Here is a 20511-nt window from a genome sequence, read left to right on the forward strand (position 1 = left end):
TGTATTCTCATCAGGCTCTGAGAGAGAAGCATGGACAGAAAGCTTTTGAGTTGCCTTGGAAGTGATTGAAGCACTCTGGCAATCAGCTCTTAACCAAGGCGGGGTCTCTGTGAGTCTGAAAACGCTCCAAAATCCAGGACATGCAGAAACACCCCAAACACGGGTGCTTCATGTTTTCTTTAGGCATACAGCTCAGTCACGACTGAAGCTGAGCACCCCGCATGCTCCGCTCTGTGGTCTCTGGTTACAGAGGTAAACATGACCGGAGTGCTGGCTCCCCTGCACAGCACCTGTGCCATCAGCACACTCTGCCCACCCACCACCCATGTTTCAGTGGGGAGCAGCTCCAGCAATGCTAGGGCTTCAGGTCCCAAACCAGGCAGGGCTGTGACCCCCTCCCCTGTAACTCCCCCAGCACAGCATGCTCCTTTTCTTGATGCATTGCAGGTGGGAGGAGAGAGCTCCTCTGCAGAGGAGCCTGTGGGAAGCACGGAGCAAGGCTTGGCCTACCAGGAGCTGCAGAGGCACGATTCAGTGCAAGGAATGGCATTGCTGCTGCGACCACTCCCCACAGAAATCAAGTGTGTTTGTTCAACTTAAAGGAAAAGGAAAGATTCAGCTGTGACAATAGCCAAACTGAACTGCTAGTAGATTATTAACAGCCTGGCCTGCTTTCTGCCTCAGGCAGCTATTCCTGGGGCACAGCAGAGACTGTGGTGCCCAGGGAAAAGTTTAAATGCAATGTAAAACCCCAGCTACATCAGTATTGTATAGCGATGGAAGGTTACCCAAAAAATGTGTCATCCTACCTTACACTGAAACCCCAGCACTTGCAGCATACAGGGCAGGCCAGCACTGAAGAGTGTAGGGAGAGAGGGGCCAATTTGTGCAGCAAGAGCAAGTAATCTGAATTAGGGGATAATGTAAATAAGCTCCAATATAAGGCCAGCATCTGGGCAGATGGTAGGGAGTGCTGTGGGAAGTAGTGGGGTTCAGGTAGCTTCTGCTACCTGGGTGCCCAGGGCAGCCTTGTTGTTATGCCACACCCACCCACTGCCATTTTGGCCCCTAAACTTTAGTGTTCAGCCTTAAAATGTGAAAAAACGTGCAAAAAGCAGCCCAGTCCCTTGCAGAGTCCTCTCTGCAGTTAGCAAATGAAATATGAGAGGGCTGGAGCCCAGCCTGCGCGACTGAGGGGAAAATACTGAGCTGGTTGTGAGGCATCTGCTTTGTTTGGGGAGAGATGGACAAAACCCTGCAAATGTCCCAAAAGCAAAGGGTGTGGGGGGCTGGCCCCACCAAATCTTATTCCTCCAGACCCTCTGCTAAATGGGGATGTGCTCAGTTTCACAAAAAGATAGCCCATTTTGTGGAGCTTTTGAATATTCAAATTGAAAGTATCGCGCAATCATTGATTGTCAAATCATTGGTTTCTAGAGGTTTTAAATACTTGGCATTAGGAGAGAAAAACTCAAACTTATACCCGTAGGGATAAAACAATAATATTGTCGGGATCCACCTGGCATTGCCACCGGGCAAGCAGGTCCCTTCACCCCCAAATTTTACGCCTGTTTCCTCTTGCCCTCTTCACCTGCTCTGGGGCCGGGGCCAGGGCCAGGGCCACCCCTGCCGCTGCACCGGGCGCCCGGCGCGGTGCTGCCCGCTCCTGCTCAGGATGTCCGGTAAGCCCTGCCGCGCTCCCTGTCCCCCGCCACCCTATTTTGGGGCTGTTTCGGGGTTCGCCGGGCTCATTTCGAGAGTGAGGCAATCTCGCCTCCCAAGCGTGGAGGAACCGGGGAGGGCGGGGAGGAGGAGGCAGGGACGCGCTCCCGCTGGCCAAGTGCGGGGCCGCCAGCGGGGCCGGCGCGCAGCGGAGCGGGGCGCAGCGGGCAGGGCTGGCCCGGCGGCACGGCCAGCGGGGGGAGCCGGGGCGCCGCACCCCGGCCCGGCGCCGCTCGCTGCCCCGGCGGCCATCCCCGTGGCTCCCGGCGGGGAAGCGCTGCCGTCCCGAGCCCTGCGGCAGCGTGGGAGACGCGACCCCCGCACGCTGGTTCCCACCTCTTCGTGCCCTCGCCAGGCTGCTCTCGACCTTCTGTCTACCACGACCCCCAGCCCGCCCTTGTCACCCTGCTCCTGACCCCCAGCCCGCCCTCACCATCCTGCTCCTTGACCCAGAGCTCCAGCTTCACCACCCTGCCCCTTCCATCCACAGACAAGGCGGTTCGGCAGAGCTGGTCGTGCTCTTGATGCTTCAGCTGCACGCAGACCGCCCTGGGGCCTCGGGGTGCGAGAAGAGCGGGATTCTTGAAGCACAATGCTCTAGCGTGGGAAATGGGGGTGGGGGCTGCTGCCTGCCAGCCCGCCCCTGAGTTAGAGATGCATCCATACCTCACCTGCTAATTTGTCTATAAGTTGCTCATAGTGTAGTCCCTGGCACTGTCTGTGCAGACCAGAACCTAGAGGATGTATGCGGTACAAACCTGAACTTGCAGAAGGGGCTTCTAGCTCAGCACCCTCCTTGGCTACAGGGAGGCCTTGTCAACACGGTGTTCTCATTAAACCCAACCCTTCCCTCCACTCGTTTTCCTCATCTTCAGTTTGTCGAATAGAAGGAAAACATTAAAAAATGAGATGAATAATCTCGCTGCTGAGAGCACAGCTCGGCAAGCTGCCCTCGAGGCAGACCCAGCCAGAGGCTTCTGGCGTGAGTACGGCAAGTAAAAGTGATTTTTCAGAATAGGTAAACTCTTTACCATTTCCTGTATCGAAAATCCCTCACCAGGAAGTGACTGACGATTGCTGATGGGTTTTGGCTGGATTTCAGACATCCTAAGTGCTTGTTTGAAATAAATGGGAATTGTACAGAATGAGCAAAATGAGATAACCTAGGTTTTGCAAGAAATGATTCATGAAAGCAGTAATTTTATTCGTGTTTTGTTTAGCTCTCTGGATAACTGCCCACATATTTCTATTGTTTTACTCCTGGTCTTTATCTGCCAGATGAAGTGCTTCCCACATTTATTTTCAGGTCCTTAGGGTGGCAAATATGATAGGAATTTAAACAAATTCAGCAGTAGCACCAAATGGAGCTTGCGATTAGGAGACCTGGAGGGTGTGATAGAAAGAGATATTAAAGAACAAAACAAAACGTATGATTACTACATATAATCAACACAACTTTTTTCATAAATACCTGCTTGTCATGACCTTGACTAGCAGGTGTCGAAGAGGGCTATAAACTGTGATTACAAGTGACTTAACGGTGACCAGTTAATCATCTGTTTAAGCAGACTCCACGTAGACCATGCCTGAGAACACTCTGGGCTTGCTGTGTGCTCTGAAGGTCTCCTATCTCGTCAAATGTTTTTCTTCCAGGAAAGCCTAAGGTGTATCAAGGTGTTAGAGTAAAAATTACAGTGAAGGAGTTACTGCAGCAGAGAAGAGCACGGCAAGCAGCAACCAGCGCAGCAGTAAGTCAAAAATCTTTCGGTCTGCTTTGTCTCTTTTAATCTTTTTTACTAAGACTAATCTCTGGGCCAAGGACACTGCCAAAGTCTGAGCGTAGCGGGCTGGTGAGGATGGGAAAGAGGAATATTCAGCCAGGCTTAGTGCAACAGTGATCTGAACAGGTGACAGTCTGAGCCATCAGTGCAGGGAGGAAGCAGAACTGGTGCTCCAGAAATGTAACTTGCTCGGGGTTGGAAGGAAAAATTCCCACACGGAAAAATTCACGTCTCCAACATTTTCAGTCCCCCCCGGGCAGCTCCTACCCCCAGGAGGAAATAGAGATCTGTGCGTGTGTACATACACACACACGTGCACACTCTCAGTCACTTATCCAGTCTTTGTGGGAGCCCTCTAGCTCCAGCCACTCTAAGGATTTGCATAAAGAGGCTGGTAACTCATTACTTCTTCCTGGTTCATGACATTATAGCTTTGGATGGTGTTTAGATTTCATCTCCCACCTCGTTGCAGCTGATTGCACAAAAAGCTCATCAGCCCACAAGCCACAGGCAGAGAGACCTGGGTGAACACAAAAGTGCTGGGCTTTGGAAATGCGGGGTCACTCCTTCCCTGCAGCCCTAACAGAAGCAGCCAGGTGGCACAGGGCTGCGCGGAGCTGGTTTTCACTTCCCGCAGCGAGTTTACACAGCTCTTGTTTAGTCCACATAGGAAAGAATGAAAAGTGGCAGCGCAGGAGTTTACCTTTGTGATCTGCAGAAGGTGCACGTTGTTCTGCAGAGGCCCCAGGGGCTGGGGCCGGCAGGATGAGCTGCCTCCCTGCATTGAAAAAAGCTGAACCTGAAAACTTCTGCTGGTAGTGGCCTCTGTCTGCCTTGTTACCCATTCACAGCCAAAGAGAAAAGGGGTAGTCCTACAGACACTTCAGCCCAGAATAGGTGCTATTCAATGAATTAAATGCACAGGGATGTACTAGGAAGCTGTTGCTAGGGAAATGAGCCACTAACTTGGAAGTGTTTTGAATAAAGAAAAATTAAGTGGAAGTTTGAATGAATTAAAACTGGGGGGGGGGGGACCCAACCAGAAACCAACCACACCACACCAGTATTTGTGTTTGCAGAGTAAAATCCTGGTCCCAAACAACAAGCACCAAAACTCCCACTGCTTTTATTCTGGATTTCTCCCCCTCTAGCAGGTCAGGTTCCTAGAACAGATTGATCTGTCTGCTCCAGATTGCAGCACGCCTCTGAAAACGGTGCTGTCCATCTTCAGAGAGGCACGTAGCTGCGTGACACTGGGGAGGGATGTCAGAGCTGGTTGTCAAATGACAGCAACACTGAGCACAGTGACCCAGTCCGATGCCCAGCCACGGCGATTCCTGCAATTGTCTTTAGCCACGTTTCAAGAATTACTGCTTTTTTAATGACTCCTTTTCAATCAAAATTATCCTTACAAATTCTTTGGGATCCCTCCAGTGTGGAAGTCACGGTCCTAGAAATTAATACAGGTTAGTTTCAAAGGCAGCCACATCTCTGCTGAATTAATAGTAACAGCGCAGGAGGAGGAATGCACTAGCCAGGTTGCCAGTGGCTTTACAGCAGGTTGGTGGTGTCCTCCTCCAGCGCCCTTACAGGCTCAGGGGAAATCATGTTATATACGTTAATCTTGTTTTGTCAATGCTAGGGAAGTTTTCCATGTCACAGCTGTGAGGTAAAACAACCTTACACAAATAGGTTGAAGCGAAATCCTGACTTACCTCAACAAGCAGAAAAACGCTCCCCTGTGTTACAGTGTATACAATTCCTTTCCTTCCCTTCTCTTTGGTCAGGTTTCTTGGGGCAGCAACAACATCCAGTTTTCAGAGTCTGTGTCTCCTCCTTACCCAGGTTGGTACGAAGCCCATCCACATGTCCCTGCCCACCCCCTTCCCAATTTTTTCCCACAGCCCGGAGTCTTTCCAGCCCTTGGTTGAGGCAGGCGCTGCCAGATAACCGGCAATGCAGCCAATCAGCACCCGAAAGCAGCCCGTGAAATGCAGATGAGGATGCCGTGAGGCCAGCAGGGTACATATTACCGTGTCCAGGAGCATGCTCACATGCTCTCATTTGTGCAGGTTATTTTTCCCACAGCAAGGAGCGAGATCCCCTTCAGGAAGGGACCCTCGTCCCCTGGGGAATAACACCTTATCCAGGCTGTTGTCTGAGGGGCAGATCACCCTGCAGAGCCCCAGCAGAGGTGGCTCTTCTTGCTCTCCTGGCAGCATCCGTAGGAGCGAGATGAGTGTCAGGTTTTCAGCAACACAAAGAGATTCTTCCTCCTGTATGTGACTATCCAAAGAAAGGGGAAAGGGGTGGGGGAAATAGCACTTTAGGCTCACAGATCCTTCAGTTATTCTGCAGCCAAAGCAGAGAGACTTAAAGGGTTGGGGCAAGTGTGAATATATACATTGTATGGACGAGGAAATGATTAAATCATCAATATTTGGGAATCCATTTGCTTATGTTAATACAGAAATGTGAGACATACCAAAGCTTTTTCAGGCTGGAGAGTCTCCATCTGTTTATGTATTTTGAGTTTCCTCCCCACATCCAGCTAAATACTGCCACCTTGAACCTGCAAAGGATTATGATGCTGACTCTGTACCTATGTGTAGTTCTATTGCCCTCAGACCTGTGCCCCTCCGTGTGGACAGAGCTTTGATTTTAGCCATATTTGAATACAGCAAAAAGAGATAATTCAGAACAGTCAGCTCTGCTGGGAGCTTTTGTACCCACAGCAAGCGTACAGTGCACTACAGTGCACTACAGTGACAGCCTGACCCTAAGAACTTGTGCTTCCACCAGTAACACTATGTGGACACAGTGCTACGTTATTACTGACTTGCTCCATTTTGTCTCCTCTCTGGCTGTTTTGAGGATAAAAGAGCAAATTATTCTTCCATTCTGCCCTTTTTCCTGCAGATGTAGCTACCCTGCACCTGGAGACTGGGGGAGGGAAAGGTGTAAAGCACCTGCCAAGCTGTGAAGCATAAATCACTGCATGGCAAGCTTCTAGGCTTGTAAACAGTTGACATTTGAAGGGAAGCCAGAGGGTGAAGAGTCTGAGGCATTTACAGCTGGATCCCTGTCCAAAATGGCTGGAGCCAGAAGAGTTTTCAGCAATATTTAAAGAGCTGTGGAGTTTTCTAAGCAGACTGAAGTCCCCAAGTTATTTGCTTGTTTTAGAGCATCTTCCTTCTCGTGTCTGCTTCCCTAGAAAATTCACTCTGAACCCGAAGGACCTTTTTCCTTATCTAAATCCATAGGGCTGCTGAACATATGAGAGTACTAAAACCTGACCTGGGGTGACACTTGCCCTTTGTGAAGAGATACTGAATAATCTGCTACCATCTGGTTTACCTTCTCTCCTAGCACCTTTTGATTCAGAACCCACCTCTTCCGTTCCCAACTATTGTCCATCATGGCAGTTTTCCAACTGCCTCTCCTGTGAAGAAAGCCCTGGCTATCTGGAGCAGCTGGTGGATTCCTGTCTTCAGAGCGATGCACCCTCAGACCCAGCCTTCAGTGCTTTCCAGACGTCCTCACACTGCACCCCAGATGCCTTCCAGCCAGCCCCGCTCTGCTTTAACCAGAGCCTGGTAAGCTTTGTGTCCAAGGGAGCAGCCGCAGGTGCACTCAGAGGGAACATGGGGATGGGAGTCACATCCCGGGGCAGAACACCACAAGCTGACTTGGAAATGTCACTGCTTTTAGGGGCACGGAGTACAGCCACAGCAATGCAGGCTACCTGTGAGTTTGGGCCTCCAAGGGCTGAACCGTCTCACAGAATGACAGAAAGTCAGGGATCGGAAGGGACCTGGAAAGCTCATCCAGTGCAATCCCCCCATGGAGCAGGAACACCCAGCTGAGGTTACACAGGAAGGTGTCCAGGCGGGTTGGAATGTCTGCACAGAAGGAGACTCCACAACCCCCCTGGGCAGCCTGGGCCAGGCTCTGCCACCCTCACCATGAAGAAGTTTCTTCTCCAATTTAAGTGAAACCTCCTGTGTTCCAGTTTGCACCCATTACCCCTTGTCCTATCATTGGTTGTCACCGAGAAGAGCCTGGCTCCATCCTCCTGACACCCCCCCTTTAGATATCTGTAAACATTAATGAGGTCACCCCTCAGTCTCTTCTTCTTCAAGCTAAAGAGCCCCAGCTCCCTCAGCCTTTCCTCACCCGGGAGATGCTCCACTCCCTTCAGCATCTTTGTTGCCCTGCGCTGGACTCTCTCCAGCAGTTCCCTGTCCTGCTGGAACTGAGGGGCCACAACTGGACACAAGATTCCAGGTGTGGTCTCCCCAGGGCAGAGCAGAGGGGCAGGAGAACCTCTCTGACCTACTGACCACCCCCCTTCTAATCCACCCCAAGATGCCATTGGTCTTCCTGCGAAAAAGGCAATGGTGTGTAAATTCTGGCTGCTGTCCACATTTCCCCAAATGACACCCTGGGTTTTTGTTTGTTTTCTCTTAAACTCTAGGCTCCTGGATCCCCCAGTTCACCTGACCTGTCCAGCCCATTAAACCATAGCTGCTCTCCTCCTCAGCTACCGCCTTTCACCCCAGTGACCCACAGCCCACCCTCTGCTCTGGACACCAAGACCTATGGCTGCCCTGTGGAGGAGTGGTCCTGCCATATCCCGTCCCCATACAGCCCCTCTGCCTGCTGCTGTGCCACCTGCGGCTCCCAGCACGGGGACAACAGGCTTCCGCAGTACTTCCACTGCCCCAGCACGGACTGCATGGACTATCTACCGCCCATGGCCATGGCCGACGACTTCTTCAGAAGCGATAGGAGCTGTGACATCTGCTATAGCTAATGGGGACTGTGGTTTTACACATCCACTGTATCCAAATCAGATTAATTGCCCATGAACTATGCAAAGTTAAGCTGCCTAACACAGTCCAGTTTATTCTTCACTACTCATACGTTTTCTACACGACATTGTCACTACATTACTCCTCCTGTCTTGTATGGTCAGGGGTATTTTGTCATTGTGGTGGTTTGGGTTTTTCTCATTCTCTTTGTTTTTGTTGTTGTTCTTTAAAGAAATCCTAAGCTGCCTTACCAAATACATGTGATTAAGCCAGCTCTTTTTGATACAAATAAATAATTTGGTATGTATGCTGAAGTCTGTTCGTTCCTCATGTGCTAAATATCAGCACTTTTCTACTAATGATCCAGGATCATTATTGAATCTATGGCTGCTGTTGGGACAAGGATATTTCCAGCATTTCTACGCACTGGGCTCTCTGAACTCCAAGAGCTTCCAATAAGTAGCTCTGTCCTCCCTCTCTCGCAGCCTCTTCCTATTTCTCTGCTCCTATTTCTCTTCCTCCAGTTGTTTCGCAATCCCCTGTGCTAGGTACTGCAAACATGTTTCAAACACTGATCCCCACCTCCATGTCAATAGCTCCAGGTGACATGCAGGGCAAGTAAAAGCTTGCTGGCTGTTGACACAGTGATGTCTTGTTGACACAAGAAAGGAAAGACAAGACGGAGGACCTTTCAAAGTTCAATTGTGTATTTTCTGGCTATAAGGAAAATATTCTTTACCCCCTTTATTCCCTTCCCACCTTCTCCACTCTCCCACTCTTAAAACGAAAAGGAAGGGGAGCTTAAAGGAAAGTAGATTGGGTTTATCTCCAACCCAGCTGGTACAGCACTACTGAAACACTGGCATTTCATCAGTCCCTGCCAGGTGAAGTTCTATCGACCTATGTAACACACATGTTTACACAAAGCGAGGATCACCCTGTTCTTACCAAAGCCATGAATAAGCAGCCAGAAGTAGCCCGCAGTTATAGAGAAAATAAAAGGTTCTTTTTTTTCAGACTCATTAGCAATTGCACAGAGTGTTTGATCAAAAAGCTTTCCTTGCCAGCCGACTGGCTGCTTTTCTATGGTACCACTTCAGGACATTTGTTTGGTGATAAGATGCCTTTGTTATTAGCAACTTATCCAAAACCACAGGTGGGAAGAGATAAACTGTGCAAATAAAGGGGTATCACACATTGCCAGTGCTGCTAAGGTTATAAAAGGTACATTTCCCATGAAACAGTCATAAAAAAATGAGGGGTTAACTGTGAACTAAGATACTGCTCCAACTAATGGAATTCAACCCAGCGCAGAAGATTTAGCACTTAGGCCACCTCTGAGACTTAAAAGGGAGTTTCTTGATCCAGAGGCCAGGAGCTGGCTGGCTTGGCAGGGAGAGGGAAAGGTGCTTTACATGCTTTACAGCAGCCTCCAGCTGTCTCGTGGATCCACTCCAAAGACAATATGTACAGCAGGTCTCTAATGTCTGAGCTTTGGGAAGTTCAACACAGATGTGCCTGTAGAGAGAACAAATCCTTCCCAGCTCCACCATGGGATCTTCCCTCTGCAAATCTCATCTCTCAGCTCTGAGTAACACAGGCTGCCACAGGGATGCTTTGAATGAAGCCACATCCATCCCTCCCCAGACCGATATTCTGGACGTGGCGATGTTTACAGACTAAAGTCACTGATGGCATCACTCTATCAAATGTCCAACAGCAGGCAGATGACACAATAAAAAGATAAGCCACTCATGAATTTTTTTCACTTGTTGCAAAAGGAATTCTCTTATCTCACAGGCATTTCTAGATGGCAAAAAGCTTCTTTACATTTTCCCTAGGGCCACATGCTGCTCGCAGTTTTACAGGTTTGTTGCTTGCAAGTACAATAAATTAAGATTTTATTGTCCATTTTGTCTTGACACGCAGTACTAACTCACTAATGCAGTTATCACTCGATTCAGGGCTTGTTAAAACAACCCTTAAAAGTAAGAAAACACATGCTTTCGCTGGCCTGTGCCCAGATACATGCAAATTTATGCAAACACATGCAAACATGTCGGCTTTTTTGTCAGTGGAAGTTGGCAGGCTTGGAGATATGATGTAGTGAGAAGCAATAGCAAAACAGTAAAGAGGAGGGCTGAGAAAGCTGAGAAGATCTCTGCATTTCCCAAGAGCTTTTGTTCAAGTTTGCTAAACAGTTGTTCAAACAGCCCAGGTCTGCGAGACTGACAAATGCTTTAGAAAACCCCTTTGAGTTAGTCAGTGGGGGTGATCAAGGAAGTTGCTGCAGTGATTTGAGACATCTGCCCTTCATCTTATTGTTCAGTCCTGGTAGAAAAAATAACGTTTGCAACATTGAGAAATCAGCAAACTATAATGTGGACTGAAGATGAGACACCCTCTGTGAAAAGGTTGTCAAAACACGGCTTTCACTCCCTTCAGGCATCCACCTTCAATCCTATTGACCCTGCAGAGATCCTGTTGGCAACTGATTGCACAGCAATTCACAAATCATTTCACAGAAAGGATAAGAAAGATCTATTAAAATGCACCCTAAGATAGGATTGGGAATTGTAGAGTACTTACCACACTGCACTCTGACCCTGCAGAGGTTTTCTACCCTGTCCATGCCCAAAAGCTCCTAAGGATCCAAAAGAAGCCTCTGCCTCCTACACAGGCATTAGCTCAAGTGAGGGTTTAGCTCCGCACTCTGAGCTGCTTCCAGAGTTATTCTTTGCCAGCAGAGCTGGAGACTTGGATTGCATCAGATGTCTCAAAACAGAATCTCTTCACTAGGAAACACTTAAGAGACACACGAACCTGAGAACCTGCCCCATGTACTTGCTCTTACAAGCATCTGTTTTCTTGGCTTGGGGTGGGGTGAGAGACTCTGGCAATGGACAGCTGCTTCAGCTTTCTTCAACAAAGTGCTAAGAAATGGGGTAGTAGCAGCTTGCAGGAACCGTCATGTGGGGTTCTTGAGTTGGGATGACCGTTCACTCAGGTGAAATACAGCCATGGATGACCCCTCAGGCTGACTTGTCCTCTTCCATCCAGTCTTTTCCCTCACCTCAAGCCCCTGCATCCCCAGGCTAGCAGGAACAATGGAGGTAATTGCACATCACCAAAGCTTCGGCATTTCAACCAATACCTCTGTACAGGGCCTAACAAGAGGCACAGTTCAAGCATGTCTTAGGGCAGTATTTCTCAACCTTTTACAGCCAAACTCCCATCTTGTGTTCTGTCACCACTGTGGGTTTCAGTTGCCACCAAATCAAAGGTTGGCTGAACGTCAAACGTTTCCTTATTTATGTAGCAGCCATTTGGTTTGCTTGCCTCCTCGCTTGCAAGCAATGCTTGGGGTTTATTAGTATTCTTTGTTAGGAAAATCAAGTTTTCAACCATTCTCATCTTTTGATGTCTTACGTGCTACTTGTGGTCCACAGGTTGAGAAATGCTGTCATCCCACCCTGGTTTAAAGACTCTAGGAGCAGGGACATGTCATTTAGCCATCCCCACAGTGTTTCTAGGAGGCTTTGTGCAATCAGGTGAAGCTGTCCCAGAAATTGCAGGCAGCCTAGGCTCTGGCTTTTTGGCGACAGGAGATGAATGCAGATGCAACTTTCCCTTTCTTCAGCAAATGCCTAACCTGCCAAAAAATGTACAAGTTCATAATGTACCATCCGAAACTGTGCATGCAGACACCCCAATACATACTCACACTTATATGCATGCATATGTGTAAGTAAATACACATATAAACATATCAGATACTACAATGAGCTCCAGGAGCCTTTTTACACCTGTAGGCAAGAAACCTGATCAACCCTTGAGATATGCTGGCATTATGAAAGAACTATACATTGATACCTCCCCAGACGCGTTTGGAATACCAGCTAATGCCTGCTTTGTGCTCTTCAATTACAGATTGACCGAAGCAGGGAACCCCCAAGCTTACATCACTGCAACATCAGAACCGTGTCATACAGCTTGTCCTCACTGTTCTCCTGGTAAGGACAGACAGCTGTGGTGTGCACAAGCACATCAGGAAACAGCAGCAATGCAGATCACATACCTGATCCCCAGCTTTTCCAGAAGGAGCCATATGGATTGGCTGATCATTGTCTAAGTTTCGGATGCTTGGGTCTGCCCCATGGTCAAGGAGCAACTGGACAATCTCCTTCTGGTTCTTGTCACGAGGCAATGCAGCTGCCATATGCAAAGCTGTGTTGCCATGTGCCTAATGCAGTGGAAGAAAAAGAAAATGAAGGTGGGAGGAGAGAAGAGAAACTCCCTGATAAGCTGTGCCACCTACTCAGAATTGTCCTAGAAATGGAGACTTGTAAAATGAGAACTGAAGAAGCCACATGACTACTTACTGGGAGGTGAGGGAGTATCCCTGCTCTGTTTCTCCCATGTATGGCCACTCATGCAGGACATTTGTGGATTTAGATTTTCCTCTCTGATACAGCACTACAAATTGAGGGGCTTTAATGCTTGGGCTAACAGCTAACAAATAGTGCTGTATCAGCAACATCCCTCATCACTCTGCAACTCCCTGCTAAATCGTTCCCTCAGAGACCTGAGGAGGTATTTGAAAAAGAGGAGGATACAGGCCACATAACATGCGTATTTATCCAGTAGAAACAACAGGAGCTACTTCACTGGGAAACATTTACATCAGCCTAAGCGACACTAAACACAGTATGATGCGTTACCCATCACACATGGGCTATGCAAGGATCAACAATCGCAGACCCATTTGTGCTCCATGCATCTCCACTATTCCCTTTTACAACCACTTGCAAGTGCCAGAAAGTTGCAAAAGGACCCTGACACAAGTGAAAGCCAGACCTAACTGTGTATAGATTATATGTGAGGCTCAGACTGATTCTTTTGGATACCAGGCATCTCTGACTTTAAGAGTCCCCCCCAGTCACCACACTCGTAGCACTAAAGAGGTGATTTGAAAGGTACCAAGCTGTCCCAATGGTCCAGCTGAGCCAGGGGTCCAGAAGCCTGTGTCTCTTAGTGACTTCGTGTACTGTGGACCAAGCAGGGCTTGGCTGTGCAGCACACAAAATAAATCCTGCTGGGCTCCAAACCTTCCCCTGGGTCCTCCCCGGAGTGCTGAGGGTGGTGCTTGGCTTCATTTTCATGGCGCTGTCATTAAGCAGGGTCCCAAGGTGAACAGCCTACTTAAACATATATTGACTCCAGCTCTTTCAGTAGCGGGATTTGCACGGAAACGATAAACCCAATTTGTCGTGAAGCCACGGGAGGGCGCAGGACAGAACACGCTGCTGTTGGTTGCAGAGAAGCCGTGCTATCACCGAACCGTGTAGCAATCTGTGCCCCTGCCTAGTCAGGTATGACTGGTAACGGTTTTAAATGAGAAAAACCTAATAAGCAAATGCATAAGGCAAGATTTTTTTAGTCTGCAAAAGGTATAATTTAGGCAGCTGTATATTTTTTTCTGTCAGAAACGTCACAGGTTTGTCATGAACTTGGAATGCCTGGACACATATTGCAATGTGCTTTACTATTCCAGTTGTTTAAAAGAATACGTATGATTTTCAGGTCCTATTTACCACTGAGACAAAAGGGACACTGAAGCACAAAACAAAATAGCAAAATCTTAACAACCTCAGACAAGAGGTTTTTTACAAGCCCTGAACAAGCAGATCCTTGTCAGTATTACCATCCCATAGAGTCAAGGGATAGTTACAAACTCTTTATAGGACTTCTTGTTGAAATGGAAACATCTGTATTTGCTGCATCTTTGTGGCAAGAGCACTTGACAGCTTCCATGGGGCTAAGAAAACAAGGCAATCTGACAATGCCCGATCTTGAAGCCTCCCATTGAATTTAATAGGGCTTATGCAAGACAATGGTCCAGAGCACCAATATTTGGGCACTAGGAATCCTTCGGCTGAAATATATCTCAAATGCCTCAATGTTTTTTGCATTGTGAAATCCACAAGGAAATGGATTTGGAATGAGACAACCACAACAAGCAGTGGGTGAGCCAGGGAAGCCAAAATAATGGACTTCTTAATCTCTGGGTCTTTTTGTCATCTTCATACTTGAAAGGACTAAAAAGTCAGGATGGGTATCAGACAACCTTGCCATCATATTTCTCACTGTCCAGACAGCTCAGCAACAAGACCGAAGACTCCAAGTGATCCTATCACAGTAGGAAGCTCTCGCACTATTGCGATAAAGAGACAACAGTAGACTCCCACAAACAAGCTAGCGCCTGCCTAATGGGCCTTAAAAGATACAGAAAGAATGTAGTGAAAAGGCAGCGTAAGGTCCTTCACTATACAGAAAGAGAGAAACACAGCGTTATTATCTGCATGCACAAAGCAAAACACGTTTCCTCCAGTCCAACTGAAATCTGTAGGGGAAAAAGAAATGTGAAGCTGCCCAGTAATCTGCTTCCCAAGTGAGCAACTGAGCTGACAGAAAATATTTGATTCCTTTCTGATGGTCACAAGCACATGGATGCACTAGGGAGTACAAGCAAGGCTGAGAGAACGAAGCCGTTGACGTGAAAAACTAATGCATTGACACTCTCAAAACAGCCTTAACCTCGACGTCCTCTCCTGCTCCAGGATGCCCTTCTGCAGCAGCACCCAGAACCACCCACCAGGTCCTGCTGAGAGGGGGCAGATGGTCAAGAGCCAAAGCTCTGAGTGATGGTACAGAGCAATTTCTCAGCTAAGGCACAGGAATGCCAGGATTTTTGCTTAGGAGGCTGGGTGAAGCTGATACATCTGCAAGATAGTGTCACTGCTTGATATTTGCTCAGAGGTGAAGCAAGGGGCAGCAAGGGGATGGGCAACACAACAGCAGCACTGGGAAAGTTTCTAGCTTGCTTTATACAAAGCCAGGAGTGGCTGGGCCTCCGGAAACCCTGCAGGGAGAAACCAACATTAGTAAAACTTCAGCTCAGTAGGGAGGGTTGTATAGAATACCTAAAGTGTTGTGCCCTCAGAGTCAGAGATGGTTTACTTGCCATGGTGCTGAGGCTCCCGCTGCTCAGCAAGGATGCTGCCTTGCTTCAAAGAGCTGGTTTCCCCATGGTTCACCTGCCTGGAAGTGTCAGCCGCCAGTTCACTGCCTATAGTGCATGTCTGTATTCTGTTATTGCTCCTGGCAGCTGTTAGGGCTTGGTGGGCCCTGTGGATATTTTGATTCTCCAGGTTCAATCATGCAGGCAGCATCACAATAACCAGTTTGTGCCCAGGCATAGAGTCAGAAGGTTTGCAAATAACATTTAAGGCAGAAAGAGTCACCATCTCCCTTAAGTGAAATAGGAACTTCATCCTGCCTGCAGAGAGCAATTTTGATATGATTTGATATGATATGCAGCTGTCCTAAACTAGTCTTTCAGTATTATGTTGCTGCCAACAGCAAATCATTGCATCATTGCAGATCTGCTTTCTCAATCTTCAGCCTAATGTAATAAACTTCAGGTTCCTCCTCAAGTAACCGCTTCCCATGTTCTTTCTCTTCCCTGGCTGTCTCACTCACCCTGACAGCTTCTGTCTGCTGGGAGAGGGGCCTGCACTTCATGATACAACTCAGAGTTCAAGCCAGGCACTGATTTCCAGGTGAAGTGTCTATTTACTAGAAAACGCAGTTTCAGGTTAGAGGGAGAGGGAAAGTTCATATTCACAAACTCTTGTTCTTTCCCTCCAGAAAAAAAGTGTGTGTGGGATGAGAACAACTGGTTTCTGTGGGACCCCATGGATCTAACACCTCTGTCCGCATGCAGCATCCACTGCAGCAAAGCTCTCGCGCTGCTCTTGGTGTCTCCTCCACCCGTGGATGTGCACGCAAACCCTGTCCATGCGTGGCCTGACTCACCTTGTTGTTGACAAAGTCCTTGGACTTGAAAGCATTCAGCTCCAAGAAGTATCTGAGCAGGGAGATGTTCCCATCCTGGACTGTATAATGAAGAACTGTCTTGTTACTTTTCACATCCTATTGAAAAACAAAACCAAACCATAAAAAACCAACCAAAACCAGAAACATTCTGCAGAAAAACCTGAAGTTGTCATATAAATCCATCAGACAAAAGTCGGGGACATCTCTGCAGCTAATGTGGAGCACCTTCTTCCCTTCAGTCGCCCTCTTACTGTCCAGTGTTTGCCTCAGACTGCAAGCAAGTAACTCCAAAATGCAGCAACTGACCCTGCAACCAGCCACTGTCCCTTGAAAGGGGAACAGGCTTGGTCCTTCTACCTGCAGTTTGTTCCTTCTCCAATTCTATAGTTTGAGCACAGGACAAGCATCGGGCAGGGCAGGGGAGAGCTCCCATACAACCACTCGGCATAGGGATAACGGAGCCGATGGCTCACCCGGCTGTAGATGGAGGCTCCTGTCTGCACCAGGAGGTGGATACACGACTCCAGCTCTCTGCTCTGGTGCTGAAGATCTTTCCGCTGCTCTTCTGTCAACATCCGGCATCCCTGCTCCCGGAGCAGGGTGTTGTGGGCCAGAACTGCACAGTGGAGTGGGGTATGGCCTGGAAAACCAAGTACAGGAGGAAAATCATGGTCTCAACAAAGATATCAATGTATAGAGAGGAAGAGAGGGCTGGTGGGGAGAACTGATGCATCTCTGCGCTTGTGTTGTGAAGACACAAGCCTTTCTCTGGTTTCAAAAGGTGCTATATTGGACATATGGACACTTCATGGGGCACTCCACCATGCGCTCGGTTCCAATCGTGCATTGAATCATCAGCACCATTGAGTTCTGTGGCATTTGAGCGGACAGCAACAACTCCGCCCCAGGCAGTTGCTGAGGCCACTCTGGCCTCCTAGCATGCCAGCAAAGACCAACAAGCATCAGTCAATGAAACAGCCAATACAGGTTTTCAGTTTTTAATACCACTAGAAAATATTTGTGCAAAGGTTTTTACCTTCAAAATCCTTCATTTCTAAATCAAGAGGGAAACCTAGAGACAGGATAACCTAGAAGCAACAGAGAAACAAAAACATTTAGTTGAGCAGAATACTGCCCAAGCCAGAATCAGTCAAAACTAACAACACGTTAAAGCAAAACGCACGATCAGATAGTGAGCATTTAACTACAAACTAAGCCCTCATTTGACACTCGGTTTCAGTGCTGTGAATCTATTTCCCAACAGGGACATTCAGGGATACACAAGATGAAGATGTTCGCTAGTTTGCTAAAACCCACTTAAGTATGGTACCCCATTAGATTCTCAGTTTAGAACAGTCACATTAAGTCACTGTCCCCAGCACAAGAGAGCTGGCCTCCCCACTTTTACCTGAAATTAAGCAAAGGCACCAATAACACCAATTCATATCTGTTCTGGGTTATCCTTGGCAAAGGCAAATTAAAATCTCTCCTTGACCTGTGGCTCCTTGTCTATATTGTTACAGATAATACATTTTTGCTCTTGATTGAATAAAGCAAGTTGTTCACATTCAAGCATCATGGCTGAGGATTTTTGCAGTGTAGTGGCTCATTTAAAACCTTGCCAAGCTGGACAAGGCGCAGGTCAGAATCCTTCTGCTGAAAGAGTATCAGAACGGCTAGGGCTTGTATATTTTTCATAACGAGAATATTAATACAACGTATACAGATAAAAAACTAGTAGCTCTGAGCTGCCTGATGAGTAGAGATTAGGTGTTTAATCTATTAGGAAAAACAAACCAAACCACAACACCTCCAAAACAACAAAAACAACCAAGCAAACCTTAAAGCATTTAATGGCTGTAACTGCAGAGAGGGGCAAGCCTGTGTGCATTTGCCCTTTCTATGGCAAGGGAAAGAAAAAACACACCAAAACACCCCCCAAAACCAAACAAAACCCCCCAAACCACCACAAGGCACTCTGGGAGGGTTTGTTAGAATCATCAGGCTGTGAAACACTTTCCCCCACTGAATGCAACACCTGCTTTCTGAAGAACTGGCGATGTTACACATTAACTGCCTGCTCATGACACTTTCATGCTATGAAATCCCTTCCAAAAATCCCCACAGTGACTTTTCTAATGCGCTAATTTTCTCTTCGGGGCTGTTGGAGTCCAGTGGGCACACAATTTAGATGTCTATAGAAAGATCTGTGAAGCAACAGGAAAGCAAAGATCTGGTCATATAAGTCACAAAAGCTCTAGTAGATTCTGGCCATACAGGAGTGCCTAGTTTTTCTCACACCCTTGAAAACCTTTGCAATGGATTTTGGGTTTGCCTTAAACGTGAAAAACGTGTCTTATTTTGAAGGCTCTCCCTGTGCTGGCTCTGTCTGCAGTCACGTCTGGTCTCCCTTCAGCTGGCTGGATTCTGGACACGATTCGTTGCTCCTGTCTGGATGGCACTGACATCAGGAACAGGGTTTCACACTGGTATTATTGCTTCCTCTCCTGACACCCACAGCTTTCGTCATCCTCTGGGGAGCCCCATCCAATGCAGGATCCATACAACACTGGGGGCTCAGGCCAGAGCCAGCCCCCTCTGCCTGACCTGCCATCAGCAGATTTAGAGCTATGATCTGCACAAGGGATTTATTCCCCCGCCCAGATACGTTAAAGCCATTTCCTCTCTAACAGGAGGTTGACGTTAGCTGCAGGTATAGCCCTGAAATAGGAACAACCTCGGAAGTTTATTCCCAGCACAATATAGAAGGAGACTTTGACCAGCTTTCATTGCTTACTGACATATTGCCTTCTGAGCAGATTATTTAAAGCCACCAATATTGAGATTTTAATGTTACTTTATATTGTTAGCAATTAAAACAATAAAAGCTTTTCCTACCTGAAGAACTTGGGCGTACCCGTATGTTGCAGCAAGGTGTAAAGCTGACTGCCCTTTGTTGTCTACAGCGTTGACGTCTGCTCCTGTCTGGATCAAATCATAGACAATAGCTGGCTGCCGGGCAGTGACGGCCACCAGCAGGGGAGTCTGAAAATAGTAGTATAACAGATAAAATGTGAGAGTCGAGAAGCAGGTGCTGTCACAGAATGAGGAACAGGGAAAGGTAGTCTAGGATGAACAGTATCTGGAATCCCAAGGGTTGTGGTGCACAAATGAAACAGCTCACAGGCAGATTTTGGATCCTGTGTATTAAGACTCATGGCATCACAAGAATGGGGGCATTTCCCAGCTCCTGCTGAACTCTCTTCAACCCTGATCTGGACAGCAACCCAAACCCAGCATTTTTGAAACGCTGTTTATGTCACTCCTGGCATAAATCTGTTGCTCATAAAACCTTCAGCCTCAAAGACTACTGCCCACATACTCATATTTTCCTGGACCAGTGTTGTCTTAAATCACTCCATGAACCATGGGCTGAAAAGAGAAAAATATCATTCTCATCCCACCTAATTTTAGGATCCTGCCAAGGACACCCAAGTAAGTCATATCAACGCTCAAGGCTTTTTTTGCAGTAACAGACAGAGCCGGATTTTCGAGGGCATCAGTTGCTCTCAGTCATGCAAAGCCCATGCCCATCCCAAATACCACTGTTTGCAGGAGAATGTGGTTCACATTACCTTTCCTCTGTGTTCCTTGGCATCAAGTCTTTGCAACACTTTCATGCGTTCTGCAGCTGCCAATGTATACGCCCTCATACCTTTAGCTGCATAAATATGTAGAATTCTAAGACAGTAAATAAAGACACTGATCACTGCTTGGCTGGGAACCACTCTGGAAGCAAACAATTTTATGGGGCAGCATAGCTATTTTGGGGGTTTTATACCCAGTGTTCCACAAAACCATGCTATAACCCTCAAAGGGCTTGACCCTGAAAGCACCCACTCCCATGGAAAGGCCTTCCTACCTTGAAATAACTGCAGCTTTCAAGAGCCCCCAGCACTCCCCAGCTTTGATGTGCTGTAGTCTCCTTTCTACTTCAGGGCTTTATTTCAAGTGAGATGCACCCTCCTGCTTAGAGGAATCTAAGCCCTTCACAAAGCCTAATGCTGGGGCCCAGTCTACCATATCATTATATATGTATCACTTTTGGGGGTGATATAGCCTTGTATGCATTAGTGAGAACTCAGCATCCAGGGTAACAAACCGCCTCTTCTAAATGGTGTATTTGTAACCAGCCTGTCAAGCTCTACTTCTGTATCAAAACTACTGGTGGGAGGGACCGACTTCTCATCTTGCGCATAAGAGTTGTCACAACCCATAGCGGTTATGGGCTTAGG

The 20511-nt window shown here is 47.7% G+C and overlaps 2 protein-coding genes across 2 annotated transcripts; one reads left to right on the forward strand and one right to left on the reverse strand.

The window, feature by feature from the left end:
* Positions 1–1675: 1675 nt before the first annotated feature.
* Positions 1676–8319, forward strand: POU2AF3 (POU class 2 homeobox associating factor 3; the record flags this gene model as incomplete). Its single annotated transcript, XM_082070406.1, has 5 exons — positions 1676–1682; positions 3376–3470; positions 5291–5348; positions 6873–7099; positions 7981–8319. The coding sequence occupies 5 exons, from the start codon at positions 1676–1678 to the stop codon at positions 8317–8319; spliced, it is 726 nt and encodes a 241-aa protein (XP_081926532.1).
* Positions 8320–9032: 713 nt separating this feature from the next.
* LOC309448678 (NF-kappa-B inhibitor delta-like) lies at positions 9033–20493 on the reverse strand (the record flags this gene model as incomplete). Its single annotated transcript, XM_082070407.1, has 8 exons — positions 9033–11969; positions 12396–12560; positions 16196–16312; positions 16690–16856; positions 17253–17304; positions 19115–19261; positions 19852–20005; positions 20411–20493. 8 exons carry the CDS (start codon positions 20491–20493, stop codon positions 11898–11900), a joined length of 957 nt encoding a protein of 318 aa, XP_081926533.1. The 3' UTR covers positions 9033–11897.
* Between the last annotated feature and the right edge of the window lie 18 nt (positions 20494–20511).

The sequence above is a fragment of the Streptopelia decaocto genome, assembly GCF_964273445.1.
Source record: "Streptopelia decaocto genome assembly, chromosome: 21".
In the NCBI taxonomy this organism is placed as follows: Eukaryota; Metazoa; Chordata; class Aves; order Columbiformes; family Columbidae; genus Streptopelia; species Streptopelia decaocto.